General features: G+C 39.8%; 1 protein-coding gene across 2 annotated transcripts; it reads left to right on the forward strand.

Moving 5' to 3' along the window:
• The first annotated feature begins 3234 nt into the window (after positions 1 to 3234).
• LOC146386121 (ubiquitin carboxyl-terminal hydrolase 46-like) lies at positions 3235 to 13029 on the forward strand. Of its 2 annotated transcripts, XM_084932157.1 has the most exons (22): positions 3235 to 4639; positions 5263 to 5331; positions 5432 to 5609; positions 5692 to 5783; positions 7347 to 7427; positions 7626 to 7681; positions 7980 to 8052; positions 8162 to 8245; positions 8736 to 8791; positions 9111 to 9201; positions 9311 to 9394; positions 9489 to 9589; positions 9713 to 9769; positions 9870 to 10001; positions 10094 to 10217; positions 10303 to 10454; positions 10560 to 10659; positions 10800 to 10876; positions 11055 to 11163; positions 11773 to 11830; positions 12000 to 12157; positions 12244 to 13029. In XM_084932157.1, exons 4-22 carry the CDS (start codon positions 5748 to 5750, stop codon positions 12247 to 12249), a joined length of 1635 nt encoding a protein of 544 aa, XP_084788283.1. In that variant the 5' UTR covers positions 3235 to 4639; positions 5263 to 5331; positions 5432 to 5609; positions 5692 to 5747; the 3' UTR covers positions 12250 to 13029. The 2 variants fall into 2 exon arrangements, with proteins under 2 accessions (XP_084788283.1, XP_084788284.1); XM_084932158.1 differs by having other exon boundaries at positions 5263 to 5609.
• The last annotated feature ends 6157 nt before the right edge of the window (positions 13030 to 19186 follow it).

Genomic DNA, 19186 nt, shown 5'->3' on the forward strand with positions numbered 1-19186 from the left:
AGGTCACTGGTAAGGACACCAGCCAGCCAGTTATAAGTCTAGTTTTAATTTTCATTTTAGTTAGTGTTATGGCCATTCTAGGGGTGGCCAGACCATAATATAAGGGTGATCCACCCCTGTCTGACCCCAAGCAGCACATCACACAACCAGTACAATTTTGATGGTGATTTATTTACAGTGATTGAATTCTAACAAAGGAAAAGAGCGAACTATAGCTTCGGGGTGGACCCCAAAACAACAAACAAAAGGGACCGTATCTAAAGGATGTACAAAACTTATTTATGAAAAGAATAAAACCAAATGACAATGTCTTATCTCCCTAACTAACAAAAACATGAGAAAAGGGTAATCAAATAAAAAGGCAGTCCACCCCTACATGCTCCTGTATAAAGAAACAGGTAACACAAAGCCTGCCGGTTGAGGTCCATGGCGGTGTCATCTTATATGTTGTCTCCAGGTCATGAGCCAATCTGTATGGGCCGTCCCATGGATGCACCAATCACGGAAAGGCACCTGCACACTCAGATTTACATATGAGACAACATTACAACAACAGTCGTAACATTAACTAAAAATGTTTTTCACCATCTCGTTTTAACTTCTGGTTTAGCTTCAGCTAACTAAAACTAAATGGGCCTTGGAAATAATCACATCTTAATAGAGTGAACCATAGACTGTATAAAAGATAGGACCATTGCAACTTTACTGCAGCACTTCACCCTTTCACATAGTCCCAGCTCTTCTCTGTCATGTTTTATGGTGCTGCAAATGTCTTCAGTTGGTGAAAGGTCTGGACTGCTGGTGTCTTGTTGTGCTTGCTATGCATCCCTGACTCGTTTCTTCTTTCTGCATCAAGTAAGGAATGTAGTGAAAGTTCCCAAGAGGTTAAAAACACCACTGAAAACATGCCATCAGACCTGAGTTGGGACACTTGGATTATGGAGCTTCTGGACCAAGAGAGTGGATGGGAGCATGTGTTTAACAAGTAAGAGTATAACGTCCCCCAAAATGTCCCTAACTAACAAAAACATGAGAAAAGGGTAATCAAATAAAAAGGCAGTCCACCCCTACATGCTCCTGTATAAAGAAACAGGTAACACAAAGCCTGCTGGTTGAGGTCCATGGCGGTGTCATCTTATATGTTGTCTCCAGGTCAAGGAGACAACATATAAGATGGATAGACAGACAGATTTCAAAATAGCCAGCTGGAATGTTAAGGGGTTGAATAACGGGATTAAGAGGAAGAAAATGTTAACATATCTAAAGTTATCAAGAGTTGATATAGCCTTTATTCAAGAAATGCACATGTGCAAGTCAGAAGCCTTAAAACTTAAATGTTCCTTGGTAGGTAAAGTCTTTTCCAGTCCTGGAACTGATAAAAGTAGGGGAGTGTCGGTTCTGATTCATAAAGCAGTTAGCTTTACTGAAACAAAATTAATAACAGATAAGGAAGGTAGATTTATATTGGTTTATGGACAGCTACTGGACACACCAATAATTTTATGCAATATCTATGCACCTAATGCGGACATACTCGCCTTTTTTCATAACCTGTCACAGTATCTTTTGGAATTGGAAGGTGCACAAATAGTGGTAGGAGGAGATTTTAATCAAATACTGGATCAAGACCTAGATAGATCACTTCCTAGGAGAGGCACAGAGAGTAGATCTGTAGTTGCCATAAGGCAGATGACCTCAGATTTAGGTCTGAATGATATTTGGCGGACAATGCATCCAGAAGGCAGGGAATATTCCTTTTACTCTCCGCCTCATAATGTTTATACTAGAATCGACTACTTTCTTATTTCTGAAGCCTTAGTGAATAACTCTATAGATTCAAGTGTTGGTAATATAGTAATCTCGGACCATGTGCCAATTTTTCTATGTCTTGGAAATATTTTACAGATTCCTCAAAGCCGCAGATGGCATTTAAATCTGTCCTTAATTAAAGACTCTGGGTTTATTAAATTGATAAGAGATGAAATACAATTTTACAAACAGACAAATAAGCGAGAGGACACTACATTGGCTACTTGGTGGGATGCTATGAAGGCATACTTAAGGGGGAGGATAATTTCTTACGCTTCCTTTAAAAAGAAGGCAGCTAACAAGAATATCATTACGTTAGAGGCCAAATTAAAGGCACTTGAGGCAGTACATTCCCATACAAAAGACAGAGTTACGTTGAATAAAATCGTTAAAGTTAAATATAAGTTGAATGTACTGTACAACAGAAAGGCAGAATACGCTTTATTTCGCATTAATCAAGCATATTGGGAAATGGGAGAAAAGCCGAGTCGTTTATTAGCATACCGTCTTAAACAGAAAGACGGTATGAACCATATCCCAGGCATACGACAATCAGATGGGGTTATTTCAACTTCTATTAGACATATAAATGATGGATTCAGGGCCTTTTACAATAATCTTTATTCTACACAAGGGAGTTTAGATGAACAGAAATTCGAAGCATTCTTTACTGATTTAAACCTGCCACAGCTTTCTACTACTGACCAGCAGATTATAGATGCTCCAATTACAGTGGAGGAGATTACCCGTGCAATTAACAGTATGCCACTTAATAAAGCTCCAGGATTAGATGGGTTACCATTGGATTTCTATAGAGCATTTGAGGATATGTTAAGTCCCCTGTTGCTCGATGTTTATAATGAGGCGTTCAAAGTAGGCTCATTACCTCAGTCAATGCACTCTGGACTTATAACATTTATTCTTAAAACTGGGAAAGACCCTTTAGACCCAAGTGGTTACCGCCCCATATCTTTGCTGAATTCTGACCAAAAAATCTTGGCAAAGGTCTTAGCGGGTCGATTAAAAGTAGTAATGGTGAAAATAATTCATGCAGACCAATCTGGTTTTGTTCCAAACCGCTATGGTTCAGATAATATTAGGCGGTTGGTTAATTTGCAAAATTATGTATATGATTCAGTATATCCAACAGTGGCCCTATCGCTGGATGCTGCAAAAGCTTTTGATTGTGTTGAGTGGGATTATCTGTTTAAGACATTATAAAAGTTTGGTTTTGGTGACAATTTTATTAGGTGGATAAAGATATTATATGATTCGCCTTCAGCGCGAGTATTGACGAATGGGCTCATATCAGACCTATTCCTTTTACAGAGATCCACAAGACGGGGCTGTCCCCTTAGCCCCGGTCTTTTTGTAATTACTATAGAGCCTTTGGCACAAAAACTGAGAAATAATGTAAATATATTTGAAATTTTGATGGGTAATAGTCAACATAAGCTTCTATTATATGCAGATGATATGTTGTTACTCATGACCCAGCCTGGGAAGTCAATTCCAGCCCTATTAGAATGTATAGAAAGCTTTACGCTGCTTTCAGGGTATCGCGTCAACTGGGATAAATCAGAGGCAATGCCTAAGTCAGGACACTGCCCCCATACTTTATTTAAACAGTGGGAGTTTCGGTGGTCCGTGAATGGTTTGAGGTATTTGGGGATACAAATTACCTCGGATTACACTAAGATGGTTTCTAGCAAATATGGAGCCAATGTTTGAAAGAATAAAAATGGAATTTGGTAGATGGTCCAGAGTACGTCTCACAATATGGGGTAAAATTAGTTGTATTAAGATGATGACTGCACCCATGATCTTTTATATTTTATCTAATATTCCATTACACATTCCAGATAAGTATTTCAAAGATCTAGACTTTTTAATCCGGCAGTTTCTTTGGGGTAGCTCACCGCATCGTTTAAGTATTAAGAAACTTCAAGCGAGTGCAAAACAAGGAGGTTTTTCATTGCCTAATTTCCAATGGTATTATTGGGTGATGAACGTGAAACAACTTAGAGCTTGGTTACCTACTGCACCAGTTAAACCCATCTGGTCCCATATAGAGACGGAAGTTAATGGCGGTATTTCTCCTTGGAGGGAGCTGTTTGATACCAGTCATAAAACTACCCATCCTATAATTGCAAAGACATTGTGGTTTAAATTACATAGGGCAGGTCGCTGGGACTTTATTAAATCACCTTCGGCAACCTTATGGAGTAATAAAAGAATTTTAATTGGAGGGACATCGGTTGACTGGTTACAGTGGCGTAAAGCAGGCATCCTTAATGTATCAGATTTATTTGACTGTGGGACTAAATGTTTTTTAAGCTTTGATAAAATTGTAGAGTTATATAAGTTGCAGCGTAATCAATTCTGGAGATATGTCCAAATACATAGTTCATTATCGAAGTGGCTGGGAACCCCCTTGAGTTGTCCTGTGGGCAGCCCTGTGGAAGTCCTGCTCTCAAGATCACCCTTGGGTAAAGGTACCAACGCTAAGATTTATCACTTATTGCAAGAACGGTCAGCTGACCCTCTCCTTAAAGTTAAGGGCTACTGGGCCCAGGACATGGCATTGGACATATCTTCAGTTGAATGGGATTCATGTTTTCAAAATGTTAATACTATGTGTAAAGAAACAGGCAGTAGATTTATTCAACTTAAGATAATCCATAGGTGGCATCGAACACCGCAACAATTGTATAAATGGAACCTGGCCTCTACGGACGAATGTTGGAGATGTGATGGTCAAAATGCTTCGATTTTACATATCTTATGGAGCTGTTCGGCACTTCGGGATTGGTGGGAAAATATAATGGAGGTAATTTTCAGTGTTTTAAAAAGGAGATTTGGTATCTCACCAAAACTGTCCATACTTGGTATAACCACAGAACTTTCTGATGGAGATTTTTCCAGTTATACAAAAAGATGGATTATTTTGGCTCTTACTACGGCCAAACGGGTCCTGCTAAGACATTGGCGGAAAAAGAACCCCCCTCCCTATGAAGAGTGGCTAAAGACAATGGCTAAGTTGGCGTCTTACGAAAAAGTGACTTATGGTTTATTCGACAAATTGCCTCAATATGATTGTATTTGGTCCCCCTTTACAAGCTGGCTTTCTGTAACTTGAAGAACAGAGGAGTAATGACAGAGTGGTGGTGTGGGGATTGGTGTGCGAAGAAAGAATAGGATAACTTCCCTTTGTTTTGTTGTTGTTTTGTTTTTTGTTGTTGTTGTGTTTTGTTGTTGTTTTGTTTTTGTTTGTTTGTTTTTAAAACTATTTATTTATGTAGTTATCCTTAAGCTCTGTTATTGAAGTTTAAAATGAAATAAATAAAAATTGTTGATGATAAAAAAAAAAAGTTTAAACTTCAAAGCTCATGCATACATGCACATCCAGTGCTCAGTGTCTAATTGTGTGTTTGTGTTTTTACCTTTTCGCAGTAGCGTAGTGAAACATTTGGGCGGTGGATAAATAATGGAAAATAAAATTCAGACTACAGACGGCTTCAGGTGAGTACACGTGGTGCACAAGGACCAAAGCTCACCTTCTCAACCTGGACAAAATGAATTATTTTACACTGATACTGTAAACTTTGTGTTTGTGTGTCAGGTTTCCATACATCGGAAACAGCTGCTGCATCTGTAGTTCTGTCCATCCTGAGGAGAGTCCACACTCTACATCAGATCCTTGGCTCACCTATAATGACGCACAGGTGCTGCACACAACTGGATCTGCAGCTTGTGAGGAACAGCAGCACTCAGCCTACATCCTGTTTTACGAGATTAACGTAAGAAGACACAGCATCTCATCCTGAAGTGAGAGAATGGCACGCCAGCTGCAGCCTAATCCAATCTCTCTTCTTTTTTCAGTGCCCAGACACCCTTCAGTTTCATCATGTCATCCCTAACAATAGCTGTAGAGTTGGATGGAGGATGAAGACAGCAGAGAGCAAAAGAAACAGGTAAGAGCAGACAGGTAGTCAGAGTTAACAAAAACTTTTAAAGCCAGTGTAGCTTCTGTTTTGAACACATTTATTGATGACAATTTTACATAAATAAGCAGTGTGTTATACTGTTATCAGATGTGGAGTCTCACTAACCACTTTAATAGTGACTTGTGTCCCAAATACTGTTTATTTGTCGTAGTTACAGATAGTGAAATAAAAATGGGAAATGGTTGTTTCATAATTGTATACTCAGCTTGGTCAAGACAATAATTCGAGAACGAGGGGCAGGATTTTGAATTGATGCCATTGGTGCATCTACTAAAGTTCTGGGGTCAGTTTGAATATCAGTGACCTTGACCTCAAGTTCAAAGGTCAAGTTTTCTGAAAATGTTGTGAATGCTACAACTCTGTGACGAGACGTAAGTCTCCTAGGTCTTTAAATTTGTATATAGGTGCATCTACTAGGAAGCTGAAGGGTTGCACTGCGGGCCATCTGTAGAGGTGTAGAGTCAACAACCTGTCTCTGAACGTGGACAAAACAAAAGAGATTGTTGACTTCAGGAGAGCACAGTGGGATCACTGCCCACTTAAGATCAATGGATCCTCTGTGGAGGTCGTCAAGAAGAGGACCAGATTTCTTGGTGTCCACCTGGCGGAGAACCTCTCCTGCTCCCTCAACACCAGCTCCATAACCAAGAAGGCCCAGCAGCGTCTCTACTTCATGCGGAAGCTGAGGAAAGCCCATCTCCCACCATCCATTCTCACCACCTTTTACAGTGGGACTAACGAGAGCATCCTAAGTAGCTGCATCACTGTCTGGTATGGTAACTGCAGCGCATTGGATCGCAGTACCCTACAACGGATTGTGAGAGCAGCTGAGAAGATCATTGGAGCCCCTCTCCCCTCCTTATAACACCCGCTTGCTGGAGGACCCCACACAGCCTTCAAACACACTCTTCACCCTGCTGCCTTCTGGAAAGAGGTCCCAGAACATCCGGGCCCTCGCTACCAAACTACGGAAAAGTTTCTTCCCACAAGCCGTCAGACCCCTGAACACTCAGTGACTGCACTGGCACACGCACACCTTCACACACGTCACTACCAAGCACTTATCTGCAGTATCTCACACACACACACATACATACAGACACCAAGTTACTTTTGCACAATACTCAGCATTTTGCACATTTCCATTGTCTTGTGTCTGTATCGTCCTGTTCTGTCTAGTTTTGCACTGTTTTGTCTTGTTTATTTTTGCAGTTTATGCACACTGCACTTTATGTAGTCCTGGGTTTGTCCGTATATGTCATATATAGCACCAGGGTCTCGGAGGAACGCTGTCTCATTTCACTCTGTACAGTACCTCTGCACGTGGTTAAAATGACAATAAAAGCCACTTGACTTGACCTGTTTTTGTAGCAGTTGCTTGGAGACGAGTACCACACAGTTCAAATGAGCATACATTCCAAAATATGCAAATTAGCCCCATACATCATAATGATGATGTTTGCTGTTCAGGGTATGAACATTCTATGCTGAAAGTTTATAAATATACAACCTTTGACTGCTTGTTTTCAGTTGAACTTTTGCAAAGCTGAGGAGATTTTCGCTGCGATCGCATCAAGTCCAAAGATGTTTAAACTTCTTTTTCACAGAAAGGTAAGTTTGAAGAGACTCGCAGCACATTTCTCTGAATATTTTCTTATGGTAAACAAGCATTTTTGAAACTTTTAAGGAAGCTTCTTGGATGATTTCTGTAAAAACTGAATTTTGAATCCAAATGAAGGATTTTGTATTTTCATACCATATACTTTGTTTTATGCCATTACTGATGTTGGTTTTCTTGTTTCTAAACAGAAATCACACAAACAAAACGTGGCAGAGAAGGAAATTCCTTCTACGTCTCATCAGAGGTAAAGAAATGCGCCACTCTTTAATGCTGCTGGAGATATTTATAGCAGTGCTTTAGTTGGAGCTCTTTTATTTCCCTTTTATTGGTGTTTTGTATTTACATCTTTTTTACTACTTCTAGTCTTGTCTATAATTTATATTGATTCAGAGATTAGCGTTTGAAAATGTAGAGTGTAAATGTACAAAATACATGATTTTGTTCCATTACAGTTATTCATTTTTATTTGCAATCTCCAGCGTGTACTTCTTGTTAAAAATTTCCACTTTGAAAAATAACATTTACACTTTTGTCCTCATCAGCATCCCGGATGCTTCTGTTGCTGAAAATGTTCAAAAGAAGAAGAGAAAATGGAGACACCTCTGCTGTTCCTCGGTTTGCTTTTACACAAAACATATGAAATGCACATTCTCTTTAAATTGCACTTGTTAATTTAAAGTGACTTTACTTTTTTAATAAACGTATGTTTGTTCGTCCTCTGCAGCAAACTGACAGCGATGCAGAGGCAGAGAGCAACACTGTGAAGACACAAAAAAAGTGTCGCTGGTTTCTTTTTAAATTCTGGAAGGTATGTTTTATGGAAAGAGTCACTGTCATCAAGCATTTACTCATCACAGTTAAATGAGAAGAATTAAGAGCAATTTAGCACACAGCTATGTCCTCAAATTAAGTTCAAAGATGTTTAAACGTTTTTTTTTCACAGAAAGGTAAGTTCGAAGAGACTTGCAGGATGTTTCTCTAAATATTTTTTATGGTGAATAAGCATTTTTGAAGCTTCATGGATGATTTCTGTAAAAACTGAATTTTGATCAGAACCAAATGAAGGATTTTGTATCTCATAGGACAAACTTTAAAACTCAATTTAAAGCATGAATAAATTGTTTTTATTTTATTTAAAGATATTCCTATATATCTGCTTCATGAGCTGACAGCTCACTAAAGTGATAAATAATATGAAATAATACCAAATTTTCTAACTGGACACTTTTCATGGAGAGACCCACTTGGTATGTTTGTTTTATGCCATTACTGATGTTGGTTTTCTTGTTTCTAAACAGAAATTACACAAACAAAACGTGGCAGAGAAGGAAATTCCTTCTACGTCTCATCAGAGGTAAAGAAATGCGCCACTCTTTAATGCTGCTGGAGATATTTATAGCAGTGCTTTAGTTGGAGCTCTTTTATTTCCCTTTTATTGGCATTTTTCTTCCACCTTGTGTATTTGCATCTTTTTTACTACTTCTAGTCTTGTCTATTATTTATATGGATGCAGAGATTAGCGTTTGAAAATGTAGAGTGCAAATGTATAAAATACATGATTTTGTTCATGTTGGTATTCCATTACAGTTATTCATTTTTATTAGCAATCTGTATTAGCAAAATGTACTCCTTCTTATAAATTTCCACAACATTTACACTTTTGTCCTCATCAGCATCCCGGATGCTTCTGTTGCTGCCACACCAGCTAACCCTGAAAATGGTCAAAAGAAGAGAAAATGGAGACACTTCTTCTGCTGTTCCTCGGTTTGCTTTTACACAAAACATATGAAATGCACATTCTCTTTAAATTGTACTTGTTAATTTTAAGTGACTTTACTTTTTTAATAACATTATGTTTGTTCGTCCTCTGCAGCAAACTGACAGCGATGCAGAGGCAGAGAGCAACACTGTGAAGACACAAAAAAGGTCTCGCTGGTCTCTTTTTAAATCTGGGAAGGTATGTTTTATGGAAAGAGTCACTGTCATCAAGCATTTAAATGAGAGCAATTAAGAGCAATGAGGCACACAGCTATGTCCTATATATATATCAGGTAAGAAGCACCACGGAAAAGATCCCAGCAGACCTGAGTTGGGACACTTGGATTATGGAGCTTCTGGACCAAGAGAGTGGATGGGAGCATGTGTTTAACAGGTAAGAGAAAGACGTCCTCCAAAATGTTTCAACTTCAAAGCTCATGCATACATGCACATACACTGCTCAGCATCCTGACATCTTTCCTAATTTTGTGTTCGTGTTTTTACCTTTTTGGAGCAGTGTAGCATGCGGTGGAAAAATAATAGAAAGTCAAACTGAGACTACAGACTGCTTCGGGTGAGTACACGTGGTGCACAAAGACCAAAGCTCACTTTGTCAAAGTGGAGAAAATGAATTCTTTTACACTGATACTGTAAACGTTGTGCGTGTGTGTCAGGTTTCCAAACATCGGAAACACCTGCTACATGAACTCCTGCCTGCAGAGCCTCCTCAACATTGAGGAGTTCATAAGAGACATCGGGCGTCAGGAGGTTTTGTGGAGCACAGATCCAGAAGCTCAGCTCTTAAGGTGCGCTACGTCAACCTTCTACTTTCTTCAAAAACCTGAAGAACAAAGAGATCTAACAGCAGAAATGTCTGTTTACCCTTTCCTTTCTACAGAAGGCTCATTGATGTCAGGGACTGTCATGAGTCAACAGATTATGGCCTTAAAGATCACCACCTAAGAGCTTTTAAGAAGGCATTCAGCAATCAAGCTCCTGAATACACCGGCAGTGCACAGAAAGTGCGTCAGCTATTTGGACATTTCGTTTTTTGCTTTACCTTCTGATTTTGATGTACTGTTTTAAATCTCTCTGCTTTTCTTTCAGGACGCTCATGAATTCCTAACATTGTTCCTCAATGAGGTCAAAAGGCTCGCACCTCACCTGGAGAGGAACGCAGCTCTCCTGGGCCAAAGTTATACCTGCCCAGTAGAAGACCATCACATTTTTAAAATGGAAAACATGAGGACATGCAAGAGGTAAGCCTGTCTTTCAGAAACGCAGAGCTGGTTGCAATATTTTCATATACCTCTTTTCCACCTACCTGATCTTTACTTTAACTACGTTACTCCTGAAATGTGTAGCTGCGGTCACCAATCATCACAGCAAGAGGAATTCACCAGCTTGTCTCTTGACCTGGTTCCAGAGGGGTCCGTTATAAACATGTTAGAGACATACTTGAAGGTAAGATCACAAATTCCAATAGAGTTGTAGTGTCAGCGATCTTAACACACCTTTTTTGTTAGTGTTTGTGTGTATGTGTGTGTGCATATGTTGAGATTTCTTTCTACCATAAAGCCTGTTTTCTCTGTGCTGTTGTTCAGGAACAAGAAATAGAATTTCGCTGCGATTGTGGAGGGACGGCCTCAGAACTGAAGTCGTCTTTTGATACACTGCCAAGGTGAGTAAGGTCACATCAGAATTGATCGACTGACCAGGTTTCCAAACTGTGGCGCATCAAATATCAGAGTTTTTCGAGACAATACTTGAGCAGTCGTTTTCTCCCATCTTCTGTTTGTGTTTGACACTCATTCTTCTTATTTTCTACCTTGTTTGTGTGTTTTTTTCTTTTCTGCCAGAGTTCTGATCTTGCATCTGAAGAGGTTTGGCTTTACACAAACCTACAAGATTCAGAAGGTGGATGACCCCGTCAGGCTGCAGAGGGACTTGGTGGTGCCATCCAATCAGGTAAAAACAGACTGCAGAACGTCTCAGGCTACGCCCACACTAGCCCGGATAGATTTGAAAACTCCGTGTCCACACTAGCGTTTTCAGTCATTTTCAAGTAGTTGTGCGTCTGCATTGAAACGGCCGAAAACGCTTACGTTCCAGTCCTGCGCATGCGCAAAAGTGAGTGAGAATTACAGAATTTGAAGAAAAGCTATCCGGAGCATGTACAAACTGATATTAATCTTTTTTAGGGCTGTCAAAGTTGAGAGCAATCAAAACAACTGCTGTATAATGCACTCGGCTATCTTTGTTTAATTGCTCACATGACTGCATCACATGACTAAAATGCGTCATCGTTTTAGAAAGTCTGCGTTTTCGAGTGTCCACACTGCGACGGGACAGCTCCGTTTTCAAATGTATGCGTTTTCGAGAGCGTTTTCAAGATGCTGTGTTTTTCCTTGAGGAAAACGCCGTCTCAGTGTGGACGGGAGGTCAAAGCGGAGAGAAAACGATGTGTTTTCAAACGAAAACGCATTCGTGTGGACGTAGCCTCAGCAAATCAGCTTAATTATGGCACTGATGTGAGACTTTATGAAACTAACACTCTTTGGATTTGTTCCTTCTCAGGGTGGTGGCTGTTACAGTCTTGTCAGCATCATCAGTCATTATGGAGGCACAGAGTCAGGTAAAACAGCAGACTTGTTACAAACAGAAAATGAAAACTTGCTACTTTTCAGTGAAGGACTCACACACAAAAGCTTTTGATGTTCTAAGAAGCACTAAGTCAAAATCACTGTTTGCTTGAATCAGTTGACTTCCAGAAGTTGGATTCATTTGTCTTAATGTGATTTCAGGACACTACATCTGTAGTTCTGTCCATCCTGAGGAGAGTCAGCACTCGACATCAGATCGCTGGCTCACCTATAATGACGCACAGGTGCTGCACACAACTGGATCTGCAGCTTGTGAGGAACAGCAGCACTCGGCCTACATCCTGTTTTACAAGAGAAACGTAAGAAGACACAGCATCTCATCCTGAAGTGAGAGAATTTTTAAATGTCCTGTTACCTTGTTAACCAGTTTTGTCTTCATTCTCAGTTCTGAAACAGGAAATGGAAGGAAGGAAGGAAGTTAAGGTCATCATCATGCTGAGAAGGAAAAGCAGTCGTCCCAGCCCACCATCGCACACTGGAGGACAAGTACTGGTAAGTATTGCCCTCAGGAGGAAGGGTCCTCCCAGAGAGCCTGGTTCCTCCCAAGATTTCTTCCTCCAGGAGGGAGTTTTTTCTTGCCACCGTCGCCCCACATTCACTGGTCTCATCAGCAGGGACATTTTTAACATCCTAAGACCTGAACTCTTTCATGGCATGCATTTTTAATTTCTCTGTGCCATTTGGGTTGATTGGGACCTGATCGATGTAAAAACAAAGACATCAGATTCGGACTATCTTTTTTTTGTTTCTCAAAACAATGAGATCCACATATGAGGACGTTCATTTTAAATTTCGATTGAACAGTGGCAGTGTAATGTCCTCCCTCATAAGTGGATATCAGGTTTTTGAAGAGCAAAATTTTGTATTTTGGTCTAGACAACCCAAAATGTTATGTCCACATATGTGGACACCAGGTCCTAGGAGGTTAAAACAAAATCTACTAGTAGTGCACCACTACTAGAGATCGTCCTTTTCTGGACCAGTGTTTGGCTTGCTCTCTGGGAACAACAAATTAGTGCTGTCAGCGTTAACGTCATTTTAACTAATGACGTTAACGCTGACATCACTAATTTGTTGTTATTATTATTAATATTATTATTAATTTATTTGTAAAATAAATTAAATTAAAAAATAAAGAAATTATTTAATTCTTTATTTTTTTTGTTTTATTAAAATCAAAATAACAACAAAAACAAACTAATAACTAATAAAAAAATATTAAAAGTATTCAGCAGTGTTTTGTGAAATTTGTAATGAGCCTTAGTTAAGTTGATGTCACAGAAGTTTCTGAATCATTTAGATTGTTCAACAAACTGATTCACTCAGGTAAAGATGGTAAGCTGGAGCAATGGTACCCTTGGAGTTCAGTTTAAGTTTTCAGACAAATATTCCCTCGATCAGTTGCAGCTTCTGCTTTTAAATAAATGATTTAGCTGCAAATGTTTAGCTGCAGGTAGCAAAGTCCAAAAGTGACAACATTTCCACTGCAGTCTCTCCAGAAATGGCTTATAAAATTTTGACCAAATTAGACATTTATCCTTGGATCAATTAAAGGGTGAAAATCTTTAATTGTACCTTTTATAACATTTTAACAAGTTACTGTCTCCTGCTGCATGTTTCCTGTTTTGGCTGAACTTCATCAGCTCAAAAAACTCACCGTGCTGTGGTGTACTAAATGACCTCATGTACAGGACACACTGAAGGCAGGTTTGCAACGTTTAATCAACAAAGTCAAGATCAGTTAACAACAGCTGAACTAAAGACTTTCTTTTTCTCATCGATAAAATGAGGTCCATGCCAATGCGCTCAAATGGGACCTCCATTAATGGTGAGGGGCATAAAGGCGCTTTTTGAATGACCAGCTGGTTCACCAGCTGACACCACTGGACGCACACCATCGGCGCACATCCAAACATGCAAAAAATGCAAGATGGTGGTGCGCACAGATACAGCGGCTCTATGCTCTCGACACACTGAACATGGTCTGTCCCTACTCGTTACAACATGTGGAAATGTCAGTGCTATGTCAGGGCGCACTATTTGACTCTCAGCTCTCATCATTTGATCAAAGGGCCAGTTGCATAATGCCATTATCTTCTGTGTAGCGAATTGCTGGAACGGGCAACCCAAACGCCACGTGTCCCTGTTGGTGGTGTGTGCAGGCCTACATACTGTCCTATTGAGCTACTAAACCCCGACCAATCAGTTTTCAGATTTAAGGGGTATGATGGCCGTCAGCTAACCGCAGCTGTTACTCTTTGCATTTTCCCCCGATATTTCTTTTCCACCAGTACTATGGGGTATTTGTGAATATCCATGACTGACCCGGCCAGTTGGTCTTTGGACAGGGTCACGGCAGTTTCAAGGTTAAAAAAAAAATCCCTTTCACTGACAGACTGAAGGAAAGCTCCTCAAAAATGGAGGGTCTTCAAGCTCCTCAGTGGCAGGAAAAGGTTTCCCGGACCCAGTGTTGTATATTTGTTTCCCAAAAGATTGAAATAGTGGAGAGAAATCAGGTTCTGAAACCATCCAGAAGACAAAGTCTCCAACTGGTTTGTGGAAGTCCAGTTTCTCCAAATTAATCAGCGGGTGAAATGTCTCTTCATGGATGGTTTTGATTCTGTTGTTGTTCACGAATAAAGCCCTCAAAGCAGCATATGAAAGAAAGTCATCTTTCATTGTTGTCTCCAGCGTGTTAAAAGAGAGATCGAGCTCAGTGATGAGTTTTGAAGCGGCTGCAGGGACTTCTCGAAGGTTTTGGCTCAAACGGTCGCAGGATGTTGTTCACAGTGGTGACACTGTTGACTGGTGATTGACAAGCACTGAGATACTAACATGACAAACACAAGAAACATCATGACTTATTCTCCTGAGTGCCTGCAAAACACAAAATCAAACTCAAAGCTTTTCTCTCAGGTGCTGGTGTGGCACAATCTAATGATAAGAAAGGTCATGCTAACAGCTTTTGGAGCACAGCTGCACAAAATAACAGCTTTTGGAGCACAAAATGCATTACAGGCAAACCCAGTACCCAAACATGTTAACAAGGATAAAGAAAAAATCTGAAACAAAAGCAGGTAGTGTGGTGATTTATGTTGTGAGGATGCTTTCACTCCCATCAAAGTCACCCAGTGTTGAGAACCCAAATGAGCCCAAAAACCTCAAGTGGCTGCAACCAACAGCGAACGTCAAGAAGTGGATACTTGCATGTTGAGCCAGAAACATGCAGAAAACCCAAAAGAGGCAAGACGGCACATCTTGGTCCCACTCAGGCAGTACGAACACCTGGAAAGAGGAGCCCACAGTTCAGACCCAAGGTCACTGGTAAGGACACCAGCCAGCCAGTTATAAGTCTAGTTTTAATTTTCATTTTAGTTAGTGTTATGGCCATTCTAGGGGTGGCCAGACCATAATATAAGGGTGATCCACCCCTGTCTGACCCCAAGCAGCACATCACACAACCAGTACAATTTTGATGGTGATTTATTTACAGTGATTGAATTCTAACAAAGGAAAAGAGCGAACTATAGCTTCGGGGTGGACCCCAAAACAACAAACAAAAGGGACCGTATCTAAAGGATGTACAAAACTTATTTATGAAAAGAATAAAACCAAATGACAATGTCTTATCTCCCTAACTAACAAAAACATGAGAAAAGGGTAATCAAATAAAAAGGCAGTCCACCCCTACATGCTCCTGTATAAAGAAACAGGTAACACAAAGCCTGCCGGTTGAGGTCCATGGCGGTGTCATCTTATATGTTGTCTCCAGGTCATGAGCCAATCTGTATGGGCCGTCCCATGGATGCACCAATCACGGAAAGGCACCTGCACACTCAGATTTACATATGAGACAACATTACAACAACAGTCGTAACATTAACTAAAAATGTTTTTCACCATCTCGTTTTAACTTCTGGTTTAGCTTCAGCTAACTAAAACTAAATGGGCCTTGGAAATAATCACATCTTAATAGAGTGAACCATAGACTGTATAAAAGATAGGACCATTGCAACTTTACTGCAGCACTTCACCCTTTCACATAGTCCCAGCTCTTCTCTGTCATGTTTTATGGTTCTGCAAATGTCTTCAGTTGGTGAAAGGTCTGGACTGCTGGTGTCTTGTTGTGCTTGCTATGCATCCCTGACTCGTTTCTTCTTTCTGCATCAAGTAAGGAATGTAGTGAAAGTTCCCAAGAGGTTAAAAACACCACTGAAAACATGCCATCAGACCTGAGTTGGGACACTTGGATTATGGAGCTTCTGGACCAAGAGAGTGGATGGGAGCATGTGTTTAACAAGTAAGAGTATAACGTCCCCCAAAATGTCCCTAACTAACAAAAACATGAGAAAAGGGTAATCAAATAAAAAGGCAGTCCACCCCTACATGCTCCTGTATAAAGAAACAGGTAACACAAAGCCTGCTGGTTGAGGTCCATGGCGGTGTCATCTTATATGTTGTCTCCAGGTCAAGGAGACAACATATAAGATGGATAGACAGACAGATTTCAAAATAGCCAGCTGGAATGTTAAGGGGTTGAATAACGGGATTAAGAGGAAGAAAATGTTAACATATCTAAAGTTATCAAGAGTTGATATAGCCTTTATTCAAGAAATGCACATGTGCAAGTCAGAAGCCTTAAAACTTAAATGTTCCTTGGTAGGTAAAGTCTTTTCCAGTCCTGGAACTGGTAAAAGTAGGGGAGTGTCGGTTCTGATTCATAAAGCAGTTAGCTTTACTGAAACAAAATTAATAACAGATAAGGAAGGTAGATTTATATTGGTTTATGGACAGCTACTGGACACACCAATAATTTTATGCAATATCTATGCACCTAATGCGGACATATTCGCCTTTTTTCATAACCTGTCACAGTATCTTTTGGAATTGGAAGGTGCACAAATAGTGGTAGGAGGAGATTTTAATCAAATACTGGATCAAGACCTAGATAGATCACTTCCTAGGAGAGGCACAGAGAGTAGATCTGTAGTTGCCATAAGGCAGATGACCTCAGATTTAGGTCTGAATGATATTTGGCGGACAATGCATCCAGAAGGCAGGGAATATTCCTTTTACTCTCCGCCTCATAATGTTTATACTAGAATCGACTACTTTCTTATTTCTGAAGCCTTAGTGAATAACTCTATAGATTCAAGTGTTGGTAATATAGTAATCTCGGACCATGTGCCAATTTTTCTAGGTCTTGGAAATATTTTACAGATTCCTCAAAGCCGCAGATGGCATTTAAATGTGTCCTTAATTAAAGACTCTGGGTTTATTAAATTGATAAGAGATGAAATACAATTTTACAAACAGACAAATAAGCGAGAGGACACTACATTGGCTACTTGGTGGGATGCTATGAAGGCATACTTAAGGGGGAGGATAATTTCTTACGCTTCCTTTAAAAAGAAGGCAGCTAACAAGAATATCATTACGTTAGAGGCCAAATTAAAGGCACTTGAGGCAGTACATTCCCATACAAAAGACAGAGTTACGTTGAATAAAATCGTTAAAGTTAAATATAAGTTGAATGTACTGTACAACAGAAAGGCAGAATACGCTTTATTTCGCATTAATCAAGCATATTGGGAAATGGGAGAAAAGCCGAGTCGTTTATTAGCATACCGTCTTAAACAGAAAGACGGTATGAACCATATCCCAGGCATACGACAATCAGATGGGGTTATTTCAACTTCTATTAGACATATAAATGATGGATTCAGGGCCTTTTACAATAATCTTTATTCTACACAAGGGAGTTTAGATGAACAGAAATTCGAAGCATTCTTTACTGATTTAAACCTGCCACAGCTTTCTACTACTGACCAGCAGATTATAGATGCTCCAATTACAGTGGAGGAGATTACCCGTGCAATTAACAGTATGCCACTTAATAAAGCTCCAGGATTAGATGGGTTACCATTGGATTTCTATAGAGCATTTGAGGATATGTTAAGTCCCCTGTTGCTCGATGTTTATAATGAGGCGTTCAAAGTAGGCTCATTACCTCAGTCAATGCACTCTGGACTTATAACATTTATTCTTAAAACTGGGAAAGACCCTTTAGACCCAAGTGGTTACCGCCCCATATCTTTGCTGAATTCTGACCAAAAAATCTTGGCAAAGGTCTTAGCGGGTCGATTAAAAGTAGTAATGGTGAAAATAATTCATGCAGACCAATCTGGTTTTGTTCCAAACCGCTATGGTTCAGATAATATTAGGCGGTTGGTTAATTTGCAAAATTATGTATATGATTCAGTATATCCAACAGTGGCCCTATCGCTGGATGCTGCAAAAGCTTTTGATTGTGTTGAGTGGGATTATCTGTTTAAGACATTATAAAAGTTTGGTTTTGGTGACAATTTTATTAGGTGGATAAAGATATTATATGATTCGCCTTCAGCGCGAGTATTGACGAATGGGCTCATATCAGACCTATTCCTTTTACAGAGATCCACAAGACAGGGTTGTCCCCTTAGCCCCGGTCTTTTTGTAATTGCTATAGAGCCTTTGGCACAAAAACTGAGAAATATTGTAAATATATTTGAAATTTCGATGGGTAATAGTCAACATAAGCTTCTATTATATGCAGATGATATGTTGTTACTCATGACCCAGCCTGGGAAGTCAATTCCAGCCCTATTAGAATGTATAGAAAGCTTTACGCTGCTTTCAGGGTATCGCGTCAACTGGGATAAATCAGAGGCAATGCCTAAGTCAGGACACTGCCCCCATACTTTATTTAAACAGTGGGAGTTTCGGTGGTCCGTGAATGGTTTGAGGTATTTGGGGATACAAATTACCTCGGATTACACTAAGATGGTTTGAGCAAATATGGAGCCAATGTTTGAAAGAATAAAAATGGAATTTGGTAGATGGTCCAGAGTACGTCTCACAATATGGGGTAAAATTAGTTGTATTAAGATGATGACTGCACCCATGATCTTTTATATTTTATCTAATATTCCATTACACATTCCAGATAAGTATTTCAAAGATCTAGACTTTTTAATCCGGCAGTTTCTTTGGGGTAGCTCACCGCATCGTTTAAGTATTAAGAAACTTCAAGCGAGTGCAAAACAAGGAGGTTTTTCATTGCCTAATTTCCAATGGTATTATTGGGTGATGAACGTGAAACAACTTAGAGCTTGGTTACCTACTGCACCAGTTAAACCCATCTGGTCCCATATAGAGACGGAGGTTAATGGCGGTATTTCTCCTTGGAGGGAGCTGTTTGATACCAGTCATAAAACTACCCATCCTATAATTGCAAAGACATTGTGGTTTAAATTACACAGGGCAGGTCGCTGGGACTTTATTAAATT

Source organism: Perissodus microlepis, chromosome 6 (assembly GCF_051167445.1).
Source record: "Perissodus microlepis isolate ML-2025 ecotype Zambia chromosome 6, ASM5116744v1, whole genome shotgun sequence".
NCBI classification, from domain to species: domain Eukaryota; kingdom Metazoa; phylum Chordata; class Actinopteri; order Cichliformes; family Cichlidae; genus Perissodus; species Perissodus microlepis.

Bases quoted from the DNA above. Each gene is read 5' to 3' on its own strand.
- LOC146386121 (XM_084932158.1), top strand. From the start codon at position 5,748: ATGGAGGATGAAGACAGCAGAGAGCAAAAGAAACAG. The intron at 5,784-7,346 runs GTAAGAGCAGAC...GCTTGTTTTCAG, and splicing joins GCAGAGAGCAAAAGAAACAG to TTGAACTTTTGCAAAGCTGA. The intron at 10,002-10,093 runs GTGCGCTACGTC...TCCTTTCTACAG, and splicing joins CCAGAAGCTCAGCTCTTAAG to AAGGCTCATTGATGTCAGGG.